This window comes from Metopolophium dirhodum, chromosome 1 (genome assembly GCF_019925205.1).
Source record: "Metopolophium dirhodum isolate CAU chromosome 1, ASM1992520v1, whole genome shotgun sequence".
NCBI classification, from domain to species: domain Eukaryota; kingdom Metazoa; phylum Arthropoda; class Insecta; order Hemiptera; family Aphididae; genus Metopolophium; species Metopolophium dirhodum.
The window spans coordinates 11,079,311-11,102,921 of NC_083560.1; the positions used below are offsets into that span (position 1 = coordinate 11,079,311).

At 30.3% G+C, this 23,611-nt stretch overlaps 1 protein-coding gene, 1 long non-coding RNA gene and 1 pseudogene across 2 annotated transcripts; 2 read left to right on the plus strand and 1 right to left on the minus strand.

Annotated features, from left to right (window-relative positions):
- Positions 1-850: 850 nt before the first annotated feature.
- On the plus strand, positions 851-1,528 carry LOC132937103 (uncharacterized; annotated as a pseudogene).
- A 3,189-nt stretch (positions 1,529-4,717) lies between these two features.
- Positions 4,718-17,434, plus strand: LOC132952172 (cholesterol 7-desaturase nvd-like). The gene is made up of 5 exons (XM_061024403.1): positions 4,718-4,882; positions 6,105-6,192; positions 8,743-9,173; positions 17,013-17,183; positions 17,273-17,434. The coding sequence occupies exons 1-5, from the start codon at positions 4,718-4,720 to the stop codon at positions 17,432-17,434; spliced, it is 1,017 nt and encodes a 338-aa protein (XP_060880386.1).
- A 1,819-nt stretch (positions 17,435-19,253) lies between these two features.
- Positions 19,254-21,252, minus strand: LOC132933478 (uncharacterized). Its single transcript, XR_009662890.1, has 5 exons — positions 21,172-21,252; positions 20,919-21,095; positions 20,329-20,460; positions 19,418-19,654; positions 19,254-19,350 (listed from the first exon to the last, which is right to left on the minus strand). It is a non-coding gene; the product is annotated as an uncharacterized LOC132933478 (long non-coding RNA).
- Positions 21,253-23,611: the final 2,359 nt, after the last annotated feature.

Here is a 23,611-nt window from a genome sequence, read left to right on the forward strand (position 1 = left end):
GATATTATAGTTGCAGGTCGCAGACAATTTGTTTGATGTTGTAGTCGTGGTTGATAATAAATAAAAGACAGTTGTTGTTTTATTGTGAATATTATTATATTGTTGATAATTTTTCTAAGTCCAAAATATGCTCCTACAGAGTGGCGTGAAGGTGCTTGCACTAATGGGTGGTAGTACACGTCTGAAAACAGGCCGATTCGGGCTCCTTTTTATATGCAGTTCCCCGTACCCCTTGCCTATAGATACTGTATCTCGGCTCACGGATGTGGTTGGTGTGAACATCGTTCCAGCCCACGCATATTATGACTTCCAGTATAATTCTGTGTATTAAATTTGAAATAATCTTTTTAATATAATTTTAATATTTTTATAATGACTATCGTCGCGTACAGCGTACAGCGTTGTAATCAAAATAATCATATAGTATATATTTTTATATATGAACATCTGCCGTATACAGAGCAAATTATGGTTCAGTGAGTTCCTAATATCTACCGTCTCTTACCCAAGACATTAAAATGTAATATACAGAAAGAACCCTTACCTCCGTTTCTATTATCCGATTTATGCCGAATTACAGTATCTAAATTATAGTATAGTAGAATTATGTACCTGTGTAATTTGTTTTATTGTTAAGTAGTAACTTGCTTACTACAATATGAATTATGTTCTCACTGGCAAAATATACCAAGATTCAGCAGAAGTAAGAATCCCGCTCAGAGAAAACCGCTCAGAATCTAAAATATTTAATTGTTACAATTTATATTTTTAGAGATTCTTTGGTACAGTTCGCCAGGCAGGTGGTGCTAACGATCATCCAGCCACACCAACATTTTTGAAACTGTATAAAATGTTATCAGTGTATAGTGTATTAAAACCTCCAAAAACTGGAAACTGTATTGTTGAGAATAACGAACCTTCCCAAAGTTTAATTAGCTTGGATAGTATCAAAAACATATATAAGAATCCAGAAAAAAAATCAGTGCTGGAAACCATTCGTGTAAAATTAGATTTTGCCATTGAACAAGATGACTGGACTATAGATGATGTAGTTGAAAATAGTGATCATGATAGTTTTTTGGCACCAGTAGTTGACTGTGTAATTTATTATGTAACTGGATATTTATGCAAGCAAGTTTTACGCTACAGTAAATGGCAGTTTGTCGTTCAGCAATAATACAGTCTAATGTTTCATTTGAACCAGTTGCTCGTCTTACAAACATGAAATCTAGAAGATTTTTATTACACCCAAACAAATATTTTTTTAATTTTATTTGTAAAATAGAAAATTTATTTTGTAAATATTGTATGATGGCTGATGTGTGTGAATTTATCTTAGCAGATTTGTTGGAGAATAATACTTTATATTTCCCTTGCTTTGAACACAGCGAACAAATAATTGCATTTAGTATTAGATATTATATTAATATGAGGATGAGGCAGTTTTCTTACAAGCACAACTCGGATGTAAAGAATTAAAGAAAGATAATATGACTAAAAAAAAGTAGCAAAATTTACAAAAACTTAGCAATGTACCATGTTATGATTTTAATGTTGTGTTTATTTTTTTTTTTTTTTATTAATTCGATCAAAATAGTTAATTTTTATTATTTGTTTTAATATTTGTCTTTTCAATCTCAAGGCTCTAACAAATTTAATACTTTATTGATCGCGAGTGTTTGCCACGGAAAAGTACGTGAATATTATACTAATTTCGCGTTCGCACTACTCGCGTGGAACCACGGGCCATAATCGTCAAGCGATTAGCGGAAGATTTGTCCGCCGTCGCCGTTCCTGCGAGGGACCGATATTGGTCGGCACCACGGATCGCCGCAGTCGCCGAGCCACGTAGCCGCCGAGCGGCTGGGGGTCCGCGATACTCATGTTGGGGGTCCACGGCAGCCTTAACACATAACATACGTCAATAAGTGACATGAATGCATTATTACAATATTGTTGGATTATTATTATTTTTTTTTCATAATAAATATAATAATATGTAGATTCTACACCAAATAATTGTATTATTAATGTTTATTAAGTATAATCAGTTTTTCGACGAAATTTATTAATACGAAATTTACATGCGTACAGCACTGTAGTTCCGACAGTCTTATATTTGCTGCCACTAAGTGCAGTTGATCGATCGTACTCAATTATGGTTTTATATTACCCATTTTTATAAAAAAAATAATCGTAATAAAATAATTATAAATGTGCATGTTTTGTTATGTCTACTTATGTAATTTGTTATATAAAATAATTATTATAATTTTGGTTATGATAACAAGAGATGTGTTGTAAAAAAAAGGTATTCGAAAAAAAATTGGTAAGGGGTTCCGCGATTTCTAGAAATCTTTCATCAGGGGTCCGTGATCTACAAAAGATTAAGCTGATCTAGATAAATTTGTCTCTATACAAAAGAATGAAATACACTTTTTACTGTCAATTTATTTATTTTTTTTTGATAATTAATACTTTAAATTGAATTGTCGTCGTCTCATTAAAAAAATCGGATTTCCATAATAATATTATATACCCATTGGTTAGTCGCACCCGCCTGTGTTGTCTCCGTCTTACACACGTACGTTATAGCAAATTTTCGTTCTCTAGTTTCAATAGGGTGCTGTTATTTTTGATTTTAGACTTTTTAGAGTGAATTGACCTAATATAGTTTCTTGAAATCGTGTTATAATTTAAATATATCGCAACGATTTGATGCAAGTTTCTATCTGATCTGCTGGAATAACCAATGGCAACCAATTTTGCAAAATCATTTCTTAGTGTTAGTCTCTACACCATAAAACGAAACTACTAGCCAAATTTCATACTCATAAGCCATAGATTCGGCGATTTGGGCTAGGCGATGATGAGTCAGTCAGTCAGACAAGTCCATTTATATATATATATGGTTAGATATTTAATATTTAAATCTTCTCTACGTGAACTTACCTAAAGAAAGACAAAAAAAAAAAATTAATGTTTCAGATTTACATCTAAAAATCAAAAGTTTAAATTCATACTGTATAGTAAATCATACGATACTATCAAAAATCAATGAATAAGTATTGTAGAAAAACACCATAAACGAAAATATGACAATTTTGATCAAAGTTTATGTGAACTATATCTCGAATATACAATAATGAATTATTAAATATTGTCATTTGTTATGTATAGCTAGTGTATGTGTATAATAATAATTATATTAATGATAATAATAATATAGAAAAAAAGGGGGTAATTGGATGTCGCTCTGCTGTACAGTAGGTTACAAGTGGCTCAATGTATAATGGATTGTATTAAACTTAAATTCAATGATATTATAATATCATTGTATAACAAAAACGATTCTGAGCGGAGACTGTAACGTGACTAGCCGTTGATCACAGATCGCTGGAGTTAATCGACGTTTCGTTGCTTATATATAATTAATATCGGATATTATAGGGTACCAAAACACAAGAAAATACTTTAAACTGATTTTGTGGTATGTATTGTGGGCAAAATATATAATAATAATACATGTATAGTGGGGCGGTCGCGACCAATAGGGGAAGTATGACGAATAGTAGTAATAATAATAATATGTATAAATAATAAGTTACAATAATATAATGGGAATAATAATAATAAACAATAATTGTTATGTGGCTGTCAGCCGACTCACGAAACCATCGGATGTCGTTGGATATGGAGGTCCGTGTTCCGATCTGATTGCCAAAATGGTTCTTGGTTGTAGCTGGTAAAAGATATTCTTATCTGTATAGTTTACACGATTAATATCTAAATTGTGTATATAACGCCGTTACAATAGTAAAAAAGGCGTTATGACACGGTGCGCTTTGAACGGGACCCGTCAGCGGAGTGATATCAGACGGTAGGTTCGCCGATGATTGTGGTTTATATTAATATATGCATAATTACGTAATGTACGTTATCTGTGTCCAACAGAGACGGTTTGTCAGTATAGATTTTTATAATGTTATTATTTAATTAATTAATTATTTTTTATTCGTTGCTGGTTGCTATGGGGATAAACAAAGCGTTAGAAATTAAAATCCCATTTTTAGCGGGTTTTTCGTAATTTTTCGGTAATTTTTCCCGTGGCATTAAATAATTATTGAGAAAATCGAAAAATGACCTCTCTAAAGTACCATCTTGATCTAATTTGATAAAAGATAAGTTGAAACTATATTATGTACTATGTGTTGAAATCGAAGCATTCCTTTTGGCAGAAATTTTGTATACAGGATAAAAAAAAACATAATACATATTTTATTAATAATTTGATAATTTATTGCGCACAAACCAAAATTTTTGGAATTGGTTATACGCATTGACGTTGTGAAAATTGCTGTAAACTTTGGTTTCTGGTGGCATAGCTGTGTTTTGAACAGTTGAACGACTCTGTTTTTCACGAATGGTCTGAATGTACCATTCATTACTCGATTATGAATAATACGTAAAATATTCTCTTACGATAAAATATGTAATCCAATGAAAAACGTTCATGTAAAAAAAAAAAAAAAACAAAAGGTAAGCGTCAAATAACATATTGAGGTACACCTTTTACCTATCTACCAAAACGCATTCATGCCACCCACAACCCCTGCAGCGGCCTCAGTTCGTAAACACAGGTGGTTTACGCGCGTTGTCCGTGGGTTTCGGCGTGATTGACGTTTAAATATTACAACAATATTCTTTATAGGTAATCATGGAAAAATCGATGTTTTTTTTTTTGGCCGTCTGTTTGTTGGTTCAGTTGTCGCACGATTACTGCTGTAGTGACTGCTGCAAGTACGTGATCGCAGGAGTTGGTGCATCATTGGGACTGTGGTACGGTTACCGATTTTTGATCAAACCATTGGACATACAAAGGGTAAACAAATATGGAATGATAATATTACACTGCGTACAGACATTTTCTATAGCATAATATAATATAATTAGTAGGTATATATAAGTATATAACTGCAACCAGCATAGGCGGAACACTGGGCCACTTTTCCCAATGCTAAACCTACGCGAAACGATTTTCTGAAGTTGAGTTTCTCTAATATGTTTTTAACCTTCGCAGTGTTGAATAAGGTTACCCGTTTACTGACTAGAAATATAAAAGTGTCCATATCACACAGATATAATATAGATAAGAAACTGATTATTATCTATATCTGACATCTGTGTCATATTGTGCATAATATATTCTTTATTCAGGTAACGACAGGTTTTTAATTATTAGTATCTATGATTCCAAGTATTATCTCCTGTGGTAAAGTTTTGTCCATGAGCGAAAGGATAAGCTTACAAAATAAAAATACGACTAGAGACTAGACTTAAGACTAGCAGCAACTTTGATAGACCATGAAAATATTTTTTAGATTTTCTTAAAATCAGCGCATTCAGCCTCCTCAGCCCCCCCCCCCTAAATACGCCCCTGTATAGACGTATAGTAGTGCCAGTAGTCCAGTAGGTAGATACCTACTGACTACTCTATATATTATTACGGGGCGTGATTAGACTGGGCCGTAGTTCCACCTATGGCAACCTGCAGTGTCGTAACCTCAACATTTGAGCCCGCGAGTGATATTTTTAACGTCCCACCTCCATCTGGACAAGTATCTGAGATATCTCAAGTGGGTTCCTCCGCTTGCTGAAATTATTTCATACATTGTTTAAATATTATTACACTGTTTATTACTTGTTTTTCTTGAAAACCAAACGAGGTGACAGAAATATAGGTATCATAGCTATGTATGTAATACGTATTATTTTGTGCAAACCCGTCAAAAAAGTAATGGAATTTAACTAATTCAAGTGTCCCAACATTTTTAATGCCATATAAAAAACACGCAAAAATACTTAGGGTTTTTCGTTACAATTTTGTTTATATTATGTAGTGTGTCAGTGTCTATAATCATAAATTTCATACACTCGTTGACCGCCGCCGTAGGTACCTACTTACACCACGCATGAACATTGCGTTAGTAAAACTCATACGTGCTACAACACAATTATAATTGTAGACACAATATGTTCTTAAAATGAAAATGTATGATTTAAATCTTAAAAAAAAAATGTAATACAAAATATATAATTAAAAGAAAAAAAGTGTGCATCCGAATGGATGGTTTGCGCTCCTGGACTCCGATCAACTCATCGTCAATCAAGTCAAGTACGTGACGGCTCTAGGTAAGTTATAATGTTCTATTTTCGGTAACATTAAATTTAAAATGCATCTACACCCTATATATAGATAGTATAGACTAAAGCAGGGTATACCTAGGCAGAAATTGGACAAAAAATTTTCCTGTTATTTTACATACAGTAAATGTTATTAAAAACACCATTTTATACGTCTCTAAAAAACTATATTTTAAATTATTTATTGTTTTTTATTTTAAAATTATTTAAAATTATTCTAAACGAAGCGATGAACGTAATGATTTATTTTACAATGATGTGTGATTTTTTATATGTTTTTATTTTTGTGTGTCATAACGGTTTTGAGCAATAAAACTGCTTCGATTTTCTTCAACAGTATCTTGTGCGATATGGGAAAGTGAATCTAGTTGGTGCATTCGGGAGGTCAAAATTTAAAGTAATAAAATAAAGCCTAATTAAAATTCCTAATAGTTTTCAAAAGCACCGGGAAAAACAGCAATTTATACGCAAATTCGGGTTTTGACAAAATCGATTTTGGTTCTTGGTGTAACTTTTTTAATATTAATTATGTAACATTTAAAAATGCAAGTGATTTCAACTCTTCCACATAAATACCATTTGATATGTAACTAAGTTATTTTTATAACAAATATTGAAATACCTGTATTAATATTTTTAATAGTTTAATTTTACATTTTAATACAATGATACATTGATAACCGTATTGGTGAATGTGGAATGACAATAGAAGGTTTTCTTATCAATTTTTTAAGATGTTTTTTTTTTTACTTGGATTATTTTATTTTTTAAGCGTAAATACAACTTTTTAAATTTCCGAAAATTTGGTTTTTTTTTAATTTTCCGAAAACTTGGGTTTTTTTTTGGAAATTTATTATTTTAATATTCTCTAGGCCAGGGGTTTTCGAGAGCCAGTTAAAACTTAGCATCTAGTTAATAAATAATGTATTTATTTTTGTGATAAAAATACAGTTCAAGCTGTTTTAAGCAAATTATTTAATATAACAGGACATAGGTATAATGTCAGCCAGTTTTTTTTTAATTTGGTACCTGCTCTTGGAGAACAACTAATACGTAGTGTTTTCAAGATGGAGATTGGAGACCAATTAATGTTATATCGTTACCAATTAACGATATTTATTCTTTAAAAACGTCATTTTAAATACTTCATAAAAATAAATAAAAATATCTATTATGTGCAATAAGCCTGCGTTAAAAAAAAATGTTTGGTGGTTCAGTTACTTTCCCTAGGTGGGCCGGATTTGGTCCGCAGGCCGCCTATTGCCGACCCCTGCTCTGGGAAAAAACGGGTTTTTTTCCGAAATTTTCATGAATTTTTTGGTCCCTTTGGATTTGCGATGCTTGTGAAAAACGAAAACGCTTGCCCGTGCATGGTGCAACACGCCTCCTTGGTTATATGAACCAAGTGGCTGTCGATTGTCGATATTATACCTAATCCTGCCCAGTAAATGAGTATATGGTTGGGTAATCTTTCTACACGAACCGGTCTTGAGAACCGGGTTGTTGGACTAATATAAATATAGTTTTCTAAGTTATATTTTACAGGTCCTAGAAACTTATGACCTGCGTTCATAAACTAACACAATCGAATACGACTTAGCAACGTATACAATAATTTATTTATTTATTAAATGTCTAAAATAGTTATGTTATTATACAATGTATTAAACCTGTTGTTGAGGGTAGTTTATTGAAGATCACAGGAGTATCGGAGTATGGGTTGAAGCAATATTGATTTATCATGATTTAACATGACCGCAGACCGATATAGTCTCTACTTCGTGATTCTAACTCGACTGACTGAAAATATGAAAATAATGTATAGGCTCGTACTCTACGTTTCTGTGTTCTGTCTAAGTAGTATACATTTGTATGTTCACAGTCTTTTTTTTTTCACCGCGGTAATTTCACAACGTTCAAAGGGGGATGAACCACGGTCGGATTACTTCGTATACGATAAACTAATAATTAAAAATTATTTGAGATTTTTGAAAATTCATTTTTGAAAAAATTAAATAATTTATAAAACAATTTAATGAAACTTTGAGAAAATAAAGTAAATTAAGACACAACTTTGACTAAATGACGGATCATTAGTAACTGAATATAAAAAAATGATTAGCTTATAACTTAAAAGTATATAAATTAAAAAAAATACGGACATCCATTAATTAGATAAATTACAGTGAATCCAATATAAATGGAAAAAATGTGAATGTAGTAATTATTATTTCAGTTTTTATAATAAGTTTTGTTGGAAAAAATACATTTGGTGTGTACACGGTAAATATTTTTGAGTGAGGGGCAAACAGGTAGATAGCGAGTGTGAAATCTCCCCGTGATTTTTGTTACGGTAAAATCATTGTGTTTAAGTGGGACATCCTCGCTTGAACGTTGTGAAATTACCGCGGTGAAAAAAAAAAGACTGTGAACATACAATTAATGTATACTACTTGTCTATTCTGTAAATTCACCGAGTGTGACGTAAATGACGAGTCAGTAATCTGTGAATCGTTACAACTTACAATGTGTACGCAGCATTGTCGTCGATGGCGGCGTCGGTGAAGAGTTGGCAGTGTTGCGAAGCCAACGGGTTCGTGTTCGTGTGGTACCACGCGGAGAACGATGCGCCATCGTGGCGGCCGGCCAGAGACGTCGAGGCGGTAGGCCGTGGGTGGACGTACCGCGGCCGCAGCGAACACTACGTGAACGCGCACATCCAAGACATCCCGGAAAATGGAGCGGACGTGGCCCATCTGCCGGCGCTGCACGGCCACATGGCGCTCGGTGGCCAGTACGCTGCGCAGGCCGACCGGTCGCTGTGGAGGTGGATCGGCGTCCACGAGTGGACGGCCGCGTGGCGGGCGGATGGCTCCCGCGGCCGGCACGTGGCCACGCTCGATCTTCATCACGGGCTAGTGGTGTTCGGCAAGTTTATCGTTTTCAAAATGGACGTGGAAGCGCAACAGGTAGGTACACGCCACTACCTAGTACCCAAGGCTGGGCATTAACAATTTAAAAAGTTAAAGTTAAGTTTAAAAGTTTATTTTATTTTAACTTTTTAACTTAACTAGTTACTTTTGGCTTTCCATTAACTTAACTGTTGACTTACTAAATTTCTTTTTTAATTAAAGTTAAATTAACGAATTGATTTTTCATTTTAAGAAGTAAGTTAAGTTCATTTATTATATTTCACTAATTCATGTCAAATAATATTTACCGTGAATTGTTTAAATTAAAAAAAATTATATGTATGTATGAATGTAACTTATATGGAAATACTCTATAATGTATACAGTATGGTGGTCTAATTTAGTTTTGGGTTGGAAACAATTTAAGTACGCTAGCGTTGTATAAACAAATTAACTTTTTTTTAACTTAATAAAAAGTTAACAAAAAGTTTGTATTAAATTTTAACTTTGTTATTGGTGCATATCAACTTAACTTAACTGAGTTAAAAAAACTGTTTTACTTGCCGAGCCTTGCTAGTACCTTTATAGCTGGTATTGAGGCAGGTTTTAGAAAATCATATTTTAGAATGCCGAGTTTTAGCATTCCAAGTTTTAGAATCACTGTGTTTTAGAAAATAAAACTTTTAGAATTTCAATTTTTTATTTATATTTTTATTTTTTTTTTACTGTTTACTCGTATATAAAATGTTTTTTAATAATTCTTTAATAAAAAATAATTCTAATACCTAATTCTATAGTAAAAAACTAATATAATTGTCGCCGCCACGACAATAGCAATGTACCCACCGACCGACCACACATAGTTATTATTAAGATTATTAATTATTATATAATATGTAGATTAGACCGCAACCAAGTACTGTCCAGCAAGGGCCAGGCGCGGTTTGTATTATCAGTTTGGTACAACCAGCGCCGTTTATAATTATAATTTATACATTTGTACCGCTGTGGTATTAATATAATATAACATAATATAATATATTATATTATATTGTGTATTATCAATATTATTAAATTAAATTTGTGAATTATACAGCAACGCATTTTACCTAAAACGTGTTACAATTTTCTTTTAATTATATACACATCACATTACACACACATTTACACACCCACCCACACACTAGCACTCTCTGGTCTGGCTCGGCGACCCCGTCCACTTCCTTTGAGTCGCTACACACACATACACATCTATACACAGGTCGGTCGGTGTGTGAGTACAGCGTGCGAAGTAATTAGCGATCGGGCCGTACGGGCTGAATATTGTTTCGTCCTCGGCGCAATCAATAATAATTGTGGATATTTTTAGATTGTTAGCGCAATAGCTCTCATTAATTCATCTAAATAATAATTACTAATTAGAATAATCAACTATGCGTTTACATATTTGCAATAAGTTATTATTCCGTTGTAACAATTATAAATATAAATATGTTACATGACACCTATGTATATAATACGAACTCTACTGTATATACGATTAACTGCCGACCGATATATTATTAATATTAAAACACACACATAATTGTAAGGCCTATGGCCAACGCACACAATGTATTAGTAAGTTAGTTCGCTGTGCACCTTAGACCTCAATACACACTACGATTACCGCACTCCGTATGACTACGATACAGTTACATAGTATAATAGAACATAGTTGATATAGTTGTGAGTATTAATATTTGTAAGTGTTTAGTAGACAATAAAACATAATTATAACTGAAAAGAAATCCTAGTAATTTAAATATATTTAAGATCCTGATAACTACATATCTGCCCCTGGCTACGGTATTTATATCTATAGGACCCTACGATTCTACCTGGATATCTTATATTTAACTGGTCGTTCCCCCGACTACGTTACACCGTGTCGTTAATTCGAATACAGATTGTAATAGTCGCAACTAAACCTCTACAATTTCCATAATTTAAAATGCCTCACAGAGCAGTGGGAGTTAGCCCACTACAATCCCGATTACCAAAATTACATAATTTTACAAGTTATAAATCTATAATAGTCAATAGGTATTTGAAGACTTTTTTAAACATATTTTAACATACTTCATATTATTAAGTATAAAAATTAAATTTATATGTATACCTAAAATACTCTTTTTATAAATATAATATTATGATTTTTCCAATAAAACTTATGGAGATTGGAGAGTTACCTACCAGTTATACATAACCTACCATCTATTTAGAGCTTTTTAATGTGACTGTAACTAGTGTAACTTATTGGTTAAATATTAATCGTAAGCAATCCATTTTTTCATAATATGTATCGTTATGCAAATCATCCATTAATTATAAGAATACGTAATCATTTATAACAAATTAACAATGTTATGTCATGATGACCAAAATAGTTTTGATTTTTTTTTCGGTAAATATTTCGTATTTTAAAAACATAAAATTGATGGTATTTCACTATAATAATGTTAGACCTAAAAAAACAAGGGTTGCTAAATTAGAACTCGGGAGTACTAAAGACTCTTTTGCACCTCCCTAGTTGTGCCAATGCAGATAACAATAAATAGTTTTTCATACCTATACAACCATTATTTACGTACGTACTACGTAGGTACGTGGTAAACGAACAGTATAGACATTATTTATAATCTTATATTTTATAGGCAAATTGTATAAGATTTACGAAGACATGATCGATTCCGCCAGTTTTTAAAATTAGTTAAAAATTTTAAAAACAACTATTGATTCCGCCCATTCGAAATTTTAAGTCTAGTAATTTAAATATATTTAAGATCCTGATATCTACATATCTGCCCCTGGCTACGGTATTTATATCTATAGAATCCTACGATTCTCCCTGGATATCTTATAATTAACTGGTCGTTCCCCCGACCACGTTACACCGTGTTTCATTGTACTTTTTTCTCTTGAAATACTTGAATACTTTATATTTCGGCCAACAATTTATAATAATTGTATGTAACACTACGTAGGTATTTGGTACGATGTACGGCACTGGTCAACTACTTTTTGATATTTCTCGTATTCGATCAGATATAAAATAATCACATATTATATCAATAAAGAACTCTATCGTAATTCTAATTCGATAATAGTTGGCAATATCAATCAAATAGAAACTTGATAACGATTATTGAGTAACAAAGCATTATATTTATAAACATTATGTACCTATTCTGATATTTCCCGTTTCCCAATCAAACATAAATCATTATTTAAAGTGGATTCAAAGACATTCCACGTTTTTGGTAGAAATACAGGTTTAGTTTTTCTTTAATTTATATTCATACCGGCACCAACTCTCTTATACGAACCATTTACATTTTACATAATATGTGATATCGAAGTAATTCATTCGCTACAGGGATAATAGTTTGTTCTAAAAACTAAATTTTCTCGTAAACCCGTTCAAGGGGAAGGAATGCCAGACCATCAGTCATAGAACAAAAATGACTAATTTTGTCATCATTCATATTATACGTTGTTTGTAAACCTAACTCCTGGACCTTACGAAATGTACTCTGGCAAATATGGTGAAAACACCATCTAATAACTAATTCTGAACCAAAAACATTATTAGCCGCTGAAATTACTGCTTTTACAAAATCTAGACTTAATTTAATAATTATTAAATTTGAGACTTTTATTCCGTCGGACTTTTTTTCGCCGGATTTTTGTTCGGGGATTCGTATATATTAATCGTGTAAACTACATTATAAATACGACGTATTCGTAAAAATTATGTATATTACCATTCTAAGTATTTTGATAATTTAAAAAATAAAAATTTGTGATAATAACTAATAGCAATGATTGGAAGGTCTCGACCAACCTTAAAAACAAGTAATATTTTTTGTATAATTTATTTAAGTGGTAAACAGGTGCCAATAACGCTGTAATTTAAAAATGAAATACCTTTGTTATAATTAATCGAACATGGGTGTTTCTACGCATGTTCTAGTTTTTGATATAAATAGGTACCTATCCATATTTGTAATCGCTAAAAGATTTGATAATTAAGTTATTTTCTGATAATAAGATTGAATAGTACCAATAACTATACACTTGACCCCATATACATTCCTTATTTATACACAATTCAATAACAGAAACAATTTAAATAACATTCATAAAGAAAAATGCTAAGAGAACCGCCTTTACCTTAAAAGCCTCAACATCTTGCCCTGACTTAATTACTGAAAACTGGTAAGTTGTTACCTATTAACACTAATAATAGTCTAAACCCATTGGCTATTAATATAATATGCATAGATATTAGATAGGTACATAATATATTAGTACCTATATTTTTATACCTAGGTACTTGTTATGTGGATAATGAATATACATATTTAATACTAAAAATATTATTGTAAAATAATGTAAAAATGTAAGTGTAGTAAAAAATTGTACAATCAAGTGGGTATATAACATGTGTGTGATGTGTTATAAATTATCATTAACTGTACGTGTGTATGGACATAATCAAATCATCAATGCATAATAGACAACAGTAAAGATATAAAGTTATTAAAAACTACATGTTTCGTATTTTCTCGTATAAGTTAGCGGTAAAACCAACAATGCCTACCGATATAATATTATATAATTTAGTTTTTAGTTTTAGTTTTTCTGATTTAAAAAAGGTACATTTATTGATTTTTTTATTAGTTTACCAAAGTAAGCATTGATTCATAAAAATCCTTAAATATGCAAAAAAAAAATTAATGTATATCTATGATTCCATGCCATACAAAATTAATTTTACATTAATATGGGTAGGTATGTTTGATCATTATAATAATATATTGGTGTAGGAAATGAAAGAGCTGATGCACTTGCCAAAGAGGCTACTGTGTCACAAAATGAAACCCCATGCCAAGTTTATTCAATAACCGACATCAAACAAATAATTAAAAAAATAATTCTCAATATCTGGCAAAACCAATGGAAAACTTCTAACGCCAAATTGAATGAAATTAAAAACCACATTCTCCCTTGGCCAAACAACACACTCACCAGAAAAGAAGAAGTAGTTATCAATAGGCTCAGAATAGGCCACACTGGATTAACCCACGCCTTCCTAATGAAGAAAGAAGACCCACCCATGTGCCCGACTTGCAACGATCCCATGACAGTTAAACACATCCTCACCGACTGCAGAAAGTACGAATTACAACGTCAAAAATTCAATCTAACTTACCATCTCGCTGAAAACCTCAACATCGATACCCTAACCAACGTTCTCAAATTCGTAAGGGATACTGAACTTCATAAAGAAATTTAATATATATTATAAGTATAATGTACCTACCATATTTAATGTAACTTATCTATTATTAATATAAATACTAAGTAATTTTTTTTGTAGCCAATGGGCCATTGGCCCATAGTTGCCGAGGCATTTGTCACATTACAAAATAAATAAAAATAATATTGGTGTTGTCGTTGCCGCGACAATGTGAGTACCCACCTACCGACCGCCTCGCACACGCACATACAGTCGTTATTGTTATAATTTGTATTAAATGTTTATTGTAAATTATTGTTATGTAATATGCAGATTATAAAGCTCGTTATCGCATGCCGCCGCGTCGGCTGTTTAATTATGATATTTGATATTTATTATAATATTTTATTTTTATACAGTTTACGGCCCGGGAACAAACAATAATAGGCCGTGGGGCATAATTCTAGTTTAGCTAGAATTATGATTATATTTTTATGATAGTATAATTATTATTGTACACGTCGTATAAACCTAAGAACGATTTATATAAATAGGTAATTTATATAATTATAATTAGGAAATATCATAAAAATGAAAAAAAATTTAAATAAAAGAAAAAGTTCACAAGTTGCTCAAATGTTTTGAAAATTTTACCATTTCTAGGTAAGGCTAATATAAGTAAACAACCCAAGTTTCAAGTTTTTACGAATGTTTTTAACCGAATTACAACAAAAAAAACTCCCAAAATTAAAATGTCTATAAATAGCGCAAAATTTTCCAAACTTTAAACCGTAAGGAACAAAATCCAAAATACAACAAAAAATATCTCTTGTCATTTTTCATTTGAATCAATATTTCTGGTAGAAAACGTCGTCCGTAATTATTTAATATTATAAAATCATGAAATCGTACGTTTTTTTCTATTTACCCGCTTTTATTTCGAGTAGCGTTTCGAAAATCGAAAAATGACCTGTTTAAAGTACCAGCTCAAGAACATTACCTTTCAGAAAAGATGCTATATTTGATACTTTTGAGCAAGTTCAGAGGGAGAAAAATTTTTACAGAATAAAAAAGAAAAAGAAATAAACATCATTGTAAAACCATTACATCCCTCGCTCCGCTCAGATTCTAAAATGTATATTATATTATTATTATAAAATTATTATTCAATGGATCCAAATTCATACCACTGGTATATATATAGTAGGTAAGTTTAATTAAATAGTTTAATTTATTTCTTGAAAAAATACGGGTTAGGGCCTCGGAGGCGATCGCCTCCTAGCCGTCTGGACCAGGTCGACACTGATGAGAATATTAAGGTATTCAGAAAATCAGAACACGTATTCGAATACTATTTGAACACTTTTTTTCACAACTATTTATTGTCAGCTTTTGAATGGTTGGTAATTAACATTTATTAGTTAATAATTAAAAATACATCGTAATCATAAATTATTTATAAATTTTGACCACATATTATGATACGGCCCATACGGGATACAACACATCGATGTTTATAAAAATAATCATATCATTGGCCAATATTATATCTCGTTCAAACAATAAAATTAATGCTCATGATTTATAATATGTCTTGTCACAAATTTAAAACTATTTTTCTGGATCGGAAAAAAGTATTTTATAATGAAAAAAAAAATACAAATAAAAGTATTAAGAATACAAAAAAAGCATTCAAATACTTTTATTCGAATAGGTACTTTACAAGACTGAATCGTATGATAGAATTTATAAATATTAAATTACGTTTTGTGTTATGTTTTGTTTAAAGATTTATATATTTTTTTATTCGTTATGTTTTGTTTTGCGGATTTTATTTATTTTAAACAACGCTTTCCGTTATAATTACGTTCACAAATTTCAATCGTTTTTTGTCAAATATAACGTTATTATAATAATTGTAAAGTTCGTGAAGATCGTGTTTTTCAGAACAAAAATCGGACAATGTAAACTAACTTCAAATTTGTTAAAACCTAAGGTATTTTGATCTAAAATTAACGGCAGTAGCGAGGCCTCTCAACTGTGGTACATTATTGTGGGTAGGTATGTTTGATCCACTCATTATAATAATATATTATTGTATAAACTGTACAAAAATAAAATATTATGATAGTATAATTATTATTGTACACGTCGTATAAACCTAACACTATGAATTGTTTTGTAACTTTAAAGTTCTATTTGGATATAATATAAAAAATTCAACTAATGTAGGTGTCAATAAAATTAGGGCTAATTCAATAAATGGTATATTTTTCCAAATAATTAATAACCAATTTATATATTGACCATTATGTAGGTAAGTATCTAATTATTAGGTAATCAATAAAAATTATGAATCCTTATATTTTTAAAAATTCATCATAAAGATGGTTAGGGAAAAGTATTTTTCATCCAATGAGCAACTTATTTGCGGGCGTGCTTGACCAGTTATGGTATTATATTAATATGTTTATTACATTTGTACATCTATAATACACAACATGTTTATTGTTTATTTATTTCAGTAATACACATATTTGTTTTGCGCTTGAAAAAAAAATGTACAATGGCAATACTAAAATATTGAAGTATAAATTGTTATTGCCTTATAGATTGGTCCTGGATTAGTGATTTTAAATTTTAAAACCAGTTTTGGGCCCATAAAATTGGTACAAGTTGTCACACCAGTCGAGCCATTGATTCAAAAAGTTGTACATCGTATCTACTGTCCAGTGTATTTGTCACTGTATGCTTCAATAGTTTTATTTATGAAAGCTCCGATGGTTGGTTTAGTCAGTTTAGTGTTAATTACTATTGTTTTATAATTTTCACTAATGAATACTAAATTATTATGTATTTTGTGTTGTTACAGTTCGATAGAGATGTAGTCATTTGGAACCACAAGAGTTACATTGAAAAGCCTTTAGTTTCAGAACAAGAATCAACACTCTTGGCACATAGAAAATGGTACAAACAATTTTATAGCGCCAATAGTATACAATTTAGTAACAGAAAGGAAACAATGGATTGGTAAATTAATATATTAATTTTGATTTAACATAACTGAAAAGTATTACTAAATACATATTATATAATATAGTATTATAGGTATAAAATTATAATATTAACTTTCACTTTAAAAATTTTGTCAAATGAAAAAAAAAAATTATTATATAATGGAAATATTTAAATATACATAATATAATATTTATCACTTGAAAGGTTGTCTTACCTTTTTTAGCCATGTTAATACTCTCATTGTCATCTAAATTTTCTAATAATGGTGTCAGAACTTCCAAACACTTAAGATGGTGTTCATTTAAAAGAATCAATCTAATCAGTTTTAAAACAATTAGCTACAATATTACTAGTGCATTACTCCCAAAGTCCTGAAGTCCCGAACACTGTTCTTACTACACACAATTTTAGCCCTGCTGAAGAGTATATAATTTTACTAAACCAATTTGACTAATATTAAATCAATTATTTCAAATTACAATACCAATAAAATTATATTATATTTTATTTTCCTGTCAATTGCTTTTGAACTTGATATTCATTCCATAGTATATTTTAACTAATTTTATTTAATTTCTATGAAAAAAAAAAACTAAAAAGTGGGTAAGCGGATGTCGCTCTGCTGTACAGTAGGTTAAAAGTGGGTCAATGTATAATGGATTGTATTTAACTAGAATTCAATGATAAAATATCATTGTATAAGAAAAACGATTCTGAGCGGTGACGGTTTGTCAGTCTGGATATTTGATATTATTATTATTTATTATAGCCTGTTAGTTAATTAATATTTGTTTTTATTTATATTTTATTTGTTTCTAAGGTGATAAACAAAACGCAAGAAATTAAAATTCCATTTTTAGCGGTCTTTCGTAATTTGTTGATGGTTTTTCTCGTGGCATAATTAATATCACTCAACGTTTGCGAAGATTAACATAGGCAAACATTGTGTTTACAACAATATGACATAATATTTAGAGGCAAGTGCCAACCCTGTAGGAAAAAAATAATATTAAATTAAAAGGTGGGCAAGTGGCTGTCACTCTTCTATACAGTAGATTACAAGTCAGTCACCATAACGAATGGTGTTAAATTTGAATTCAATGATATAATATCATTGTATAAGAATAACAATTCTGAGCGGAGAAAAGTTGGAAACTGAGTATATCTGTAAACAGTTCGAAACAAGTCAACAATAAACATAGGTATTCAAAATTAAAATTCCACAACTGAAACAATTGCATAAAAGCAATAAAAAATTGATTTACAATACAAAAAAATGAGTTAGTTGTCGAAATATGCAGCCCAAAAGTTCAAAGTTCAAATCGTTATGGTCATGAAAAAATTCTGTGCTCACTCAGCATATCATACTATCACCCAGAACAAATATGTAAAAGCATACAAATTTGCGCTCTAATCATAATAAAATGTAAATAAAAAACTTAAAACTTAAGTTAAAAAGTTTAAAGCAACATATTGATCATAAGATTACTTTTAAAGTTTTTTGATATCCATAGATGACTACAGTCATATCTTGTATTATATTCAAATTTATTTCTTCTCACTCACTTAAAATTTCTTATTTAGTATGTACAAAAAACTACTACAAGTATAACAATAAATTACAGCACATTAGTCATATATCTCTAAATTTTGAAATACAATTAAGCTATAAATACGACAAGTATGAAAACTATGATAGTATAATTATTAAAGATTTTAAATACTTTTTTCTCTAATTATAAAATTTAAAAATAAAGTTTTCTTGTAATTAGAAATGAGTCTTTGTCAAATAGTTTTATTCACAAAGATGATTCAGAGTTCAACTGAAGGTAATTGGTGTTCACTTACTCTTCTTCCAAAGAAGTTAGGTTTTGTCTTTCCTTGTTGAAAAGTAAGTTCCATGAATGGGAACAGGTTTGACGACCAGTAAATCTATAATTTACATATTTAATAAAATTTGATATTTCATATTGACATGATCAATAATTAATATTCATACTTTGTATGCATGTAGGACACCTCGATTTTTTTTAAAAGCCACATCTTTATCAGCAACATCTTCTTTATCATATATCATTATATGCTCATGCCAACCACTCTGACAGGTAAAGCCAGGTTTGACAAAAAATCTAGTACAATAGTTACAATATCACAAATGATAGGTGTGATAACAGCTGAATGTGGTTTTTGATACAATTGATTAGAACAAGACACATGCAAAATATGTGTGTAAACTCTAAAAACATTATAATGAAAAAATATGAGACACTGTTATTAGTAGGTATTTGGAAAGTAAATGTTTAAATTTTTGAACAGAGTATTTATTAATTAAGATTTAATTTTACTATTAACATTGAAATCTAGTAATAACCATTGCATGAAAACAACCGTTAAGTGTAAGTCACATCTACTAAACAACAATACATAGACGATGGACCTGAATGATAATAAATGAATGAAATAAACAATTCATATTAACCTGTACCAATAATTAAGGTGTACAACTTAATAGTTTGTATCTATATGAAAGTTTAGATGTTCATATTGTTCACATGATTGCACACTTCAATAGAACTTTATTTTGTATCAAGTTGCCACTTACTGGCAATGTCCCAAAATACGGTTCAATTGTCATAACAAACAGATCAATAGTTACAAGTTCTAAAATAATTTTTTGTTTCTAAAAATAAATGCAGTTGATATATTATCAACATTATTATCAATTAGGTATGGAATTCGTTAAAATGACAGTAAACAAAAAAAACTTATACTTTTAATGAGATTTCATTAAAATGTCTTATCCCCTATAGTTAGCTCAAAAGAATAAAATTGTATGGTGTATAGAAACTGCTAAAAGAACTGTTTTATACCCAATGTATTTAAAAACACCTATGAATTTTCAATTTTTACCTGTCATCCAACTATATATACGTTCCTTACAAAAAAGATCAAACTAGTTACGTGTTTCTTTGCAATTTAGATATGTTGAGGCCCTCATCTGTGTTATTTAAATTGGGTTCTTGCTCAGCAAAATTGTATTGCCTAAAAAATTAAAACTTTGTTAAAAAATATGTCAATGCATCATTTGTTTTCTCTCTTTGAATAACAAGCAACATGAAAATGTGAGTACAGTAGATCCAATTTTGTATTGTTAGTTTTAATATTATAGGTGATATGACATGATATTATAATCAAACTTAAAGACAAAAATATTTTTTAAGGAACCTTATAGAGAACCACTAAGCACTTATTTGTATTTTATTTTTGAAACAAGTTATGAATATATTAAGATATTAATAAATAATTATTTATTTATCAATTTATTTTGACTAAACAGGCTGAGGCTTTTCTATATCCAAATATATGTCCACTCACACAGTTATTGATATTATACAATGTCTATTTTATATAATATCAATTATCTCGTGAACTGGTAGGTATGAGAGTTTAAAGCACACTAAAATAGCTTTAAAATAAAAACCTATTAACAATATTCTTACCCTTAAGTTTCATAATTCGCTCCAATATTGTATGGCTTCATCGAAGTCGGTAGAATTATCTTCATGAAAGTCAACGTCTGAAAAATTGTCAGGATATTTGATCGACTTCCTAGTTGCTTGTATGTGGTGCATCGTATATTTCAGTTTGGAAAATATAAGTATAATCCACTGAATGAACTAAAAACGATTATCTATTAAGTAACTTTCGGTTTTGGCAAACATTTAAAATTGGATACTAGAGTGATATACTTACATAAGTGTATGTGAATTAGACATTATTAAGTTTCTAAGAATTAAATTCATCAACTATATGTCTCCAAATCCTTTATTTGTCTGTTCATTTTCTTCAACCTCATCGTTGGAGATACCCAATATTCTGAAAATGTCGAGTTGTAAAAAATATATAAATACAACAGAAAATCATGAATTATGTTAAATTAATTTTACCTCTTAGATATAATTTACTAGTTGTGCTCAGAGTAGTACCAATGTTTCTGTGAATTACTAAAATGTATTTTACTTCTCTAGAAATTAGCCATCTATGCTGCAGCTGAAGTAAAATCTGGAAACCGCCTCTATACACAACAATCAGATCACCAGTGAGGAATTCCAAAATAATTTAAATAACAATAACTATAAACACAACAAGTATGAATTTAAAAATAAAGTTTTCTTATAATTATAAATAAGTCTTTGACAAATAATTTTATTCACAAATACGATTCAGAGTGCAATTGAAGGTAATTGGTGTTTGCTTAGCCTTCTTCCAAAGAAGTTTGTCTTTTCTTCTTGAGAAGTAAATTCCATGAATGGGAACGTGTTTGACAAAAAGTAAACCTATAATTTACAAATTTAATAAAATTTGATAGTTAATATTACTTTGATCAATAAATGTACATACTTTGTATGTATGCATGTATGTATGTAGGACACCCCATTTTTTTAAAAACAGCCTATCAGGAACATCTTCTTTATAATATATCATTTTATGCTCATGCCAACCATTCTGACAGGTTAAGCCAGTTTTGTCAAAAAATCTTGTACAATAGTTACAATATCACAAATGATAGGTGTGATAACAGCTGAATGTGGCTTTTGATACAATTGTTTAGAACAAGACTCATGCAAAATATGTGTGTAAACTCTAAAAACATTATAATGAAAAAATATGAGACACTGTTATTAGTAGGTATTTGGAAAGTAAATGTTTAAATTTTTGAACAGAGTATTTATTAATTAAGATTTAATTTTACTATTAACATTGAAATCTAGTAATAACCATTGCATGAAAACAACCGTTAAGTGTAAGTCACATCTACTAAACAACAACAGATGGACGATGGACCTGAGAGATATAAGTTATAAATAAATATGATATTATGATATTACATTTACTAAACAATTATATTAACTAAACAAAAATGTGTGTAGATTAGACCTCTGGGAAGAAGATGGGCTAATTTAAAAAGTGTTGAATTTGTTTTTTTTTTATTCATCGGATTTTAGTACGGTTGCGTTAGGCTTTTGTATTAATTGATTAAATTAATCCTTCGTAGGTGGAATTATAGTTTATAAATTATAATTTAGCCTACCTGATAATATACCGCTGCGGACAACAGAAAAGTTAAGATACATTTTGAACACCATACACCATACATCGAATATTAAATAACAAATTGAAAGAAATTTGAGTCATATAGAATAGGTACATTTAACGGGCAACAAATTGCCAGCAGGATCAGCTATTTTTTATAAAATAAACAGTCCAAATATAATATAATTAACCAGTACCAATAATTAAGGTGTACAACTAATTAGTTATATGAAAGTTTAGATGTTCATATTGTTCACATGATTGCACACTTCAATAGAACTTAATTTTGTATCAAGTTGCCACTTACTCACAATGTCCCAAAATACAGTTCAATTGTCATATCAATAAAATTAATAGTGATGAGTTCTAAAACAATTTTTTGTTTCAAAAAATAAATGTAGTTGATAACCGTATATTATCAACATTATTATTGTAACGTACCAACTACTTCAGCTCAATAATGGAAGTATTTTGAAATAATTAAGAAGTTGAATGTATGAGTTATGTATATTTATTTGTATTTTAACGTAAATATTCTAAGTCCAAAATAATTAACTAATAACTTTGGTAAACGAGATGTGACTTAATAATTGACTTAGTGGTTTCTCTGCTGGTGCTCGTCTGATGGACACTTGTCCATCGACGTACTTCGTCGGTTATTCCTAATGGCTCCCTCCTATGGCATTTTAGTATAAAAACGGTATATCTCTGCGTACTCCTGAGGTCACCTTTAGACGTCATTCGTATAATTATTATTTTTATTATTTTAGGAGTATATATTTTGTACAAAGTCATGATCTTTTACGCTTATTAAATTATTCGTTTTTCCTAGAATATGGATAATGCGTGCATATACTTATCACGTGTTGTGCGGTACCGTTGATGTTATTACTATTAGTCCTGTACTCCTATCGATGTAGGCTTTCCGGGATTACTGATATTACTACTATTAGTTTTATCGATGTATCCCGCCCGGAATTACGTGCTCCCTGCAGCATTTATGTCTATTATTGAATATATCATTATTATTATTAAATACGTAGTCACAGCTCGTTACATTATCAATTAGGTATGGGATTTGTGAAAATGACAGTAAACA

Bases quoted from the DNA above. Each gene is read 5' to 3' on its own strand.
- LOC132952172 (XM_061024403.1), top strand. From the start codon at position 4,718: ATGGAAAAATCGATGTTTTTTTTTTTGGCCGTCTGTTTGTTGGTTCAG. The intron at 4,883-6,104 runs GTAAACAAATAT...TATAATTAAAAG, and splicing joins AACCATTGGACATACAAAGG to AAAAAAAGTGTGCATCCGAA. The intron at 9,174-17,012 runs GTAGGTACACGC...ATTGCCTTATAG, and splicing joins TGGACGTGGAAGCGCAACAG to ATTGGTCCTGGATTAGTGAT.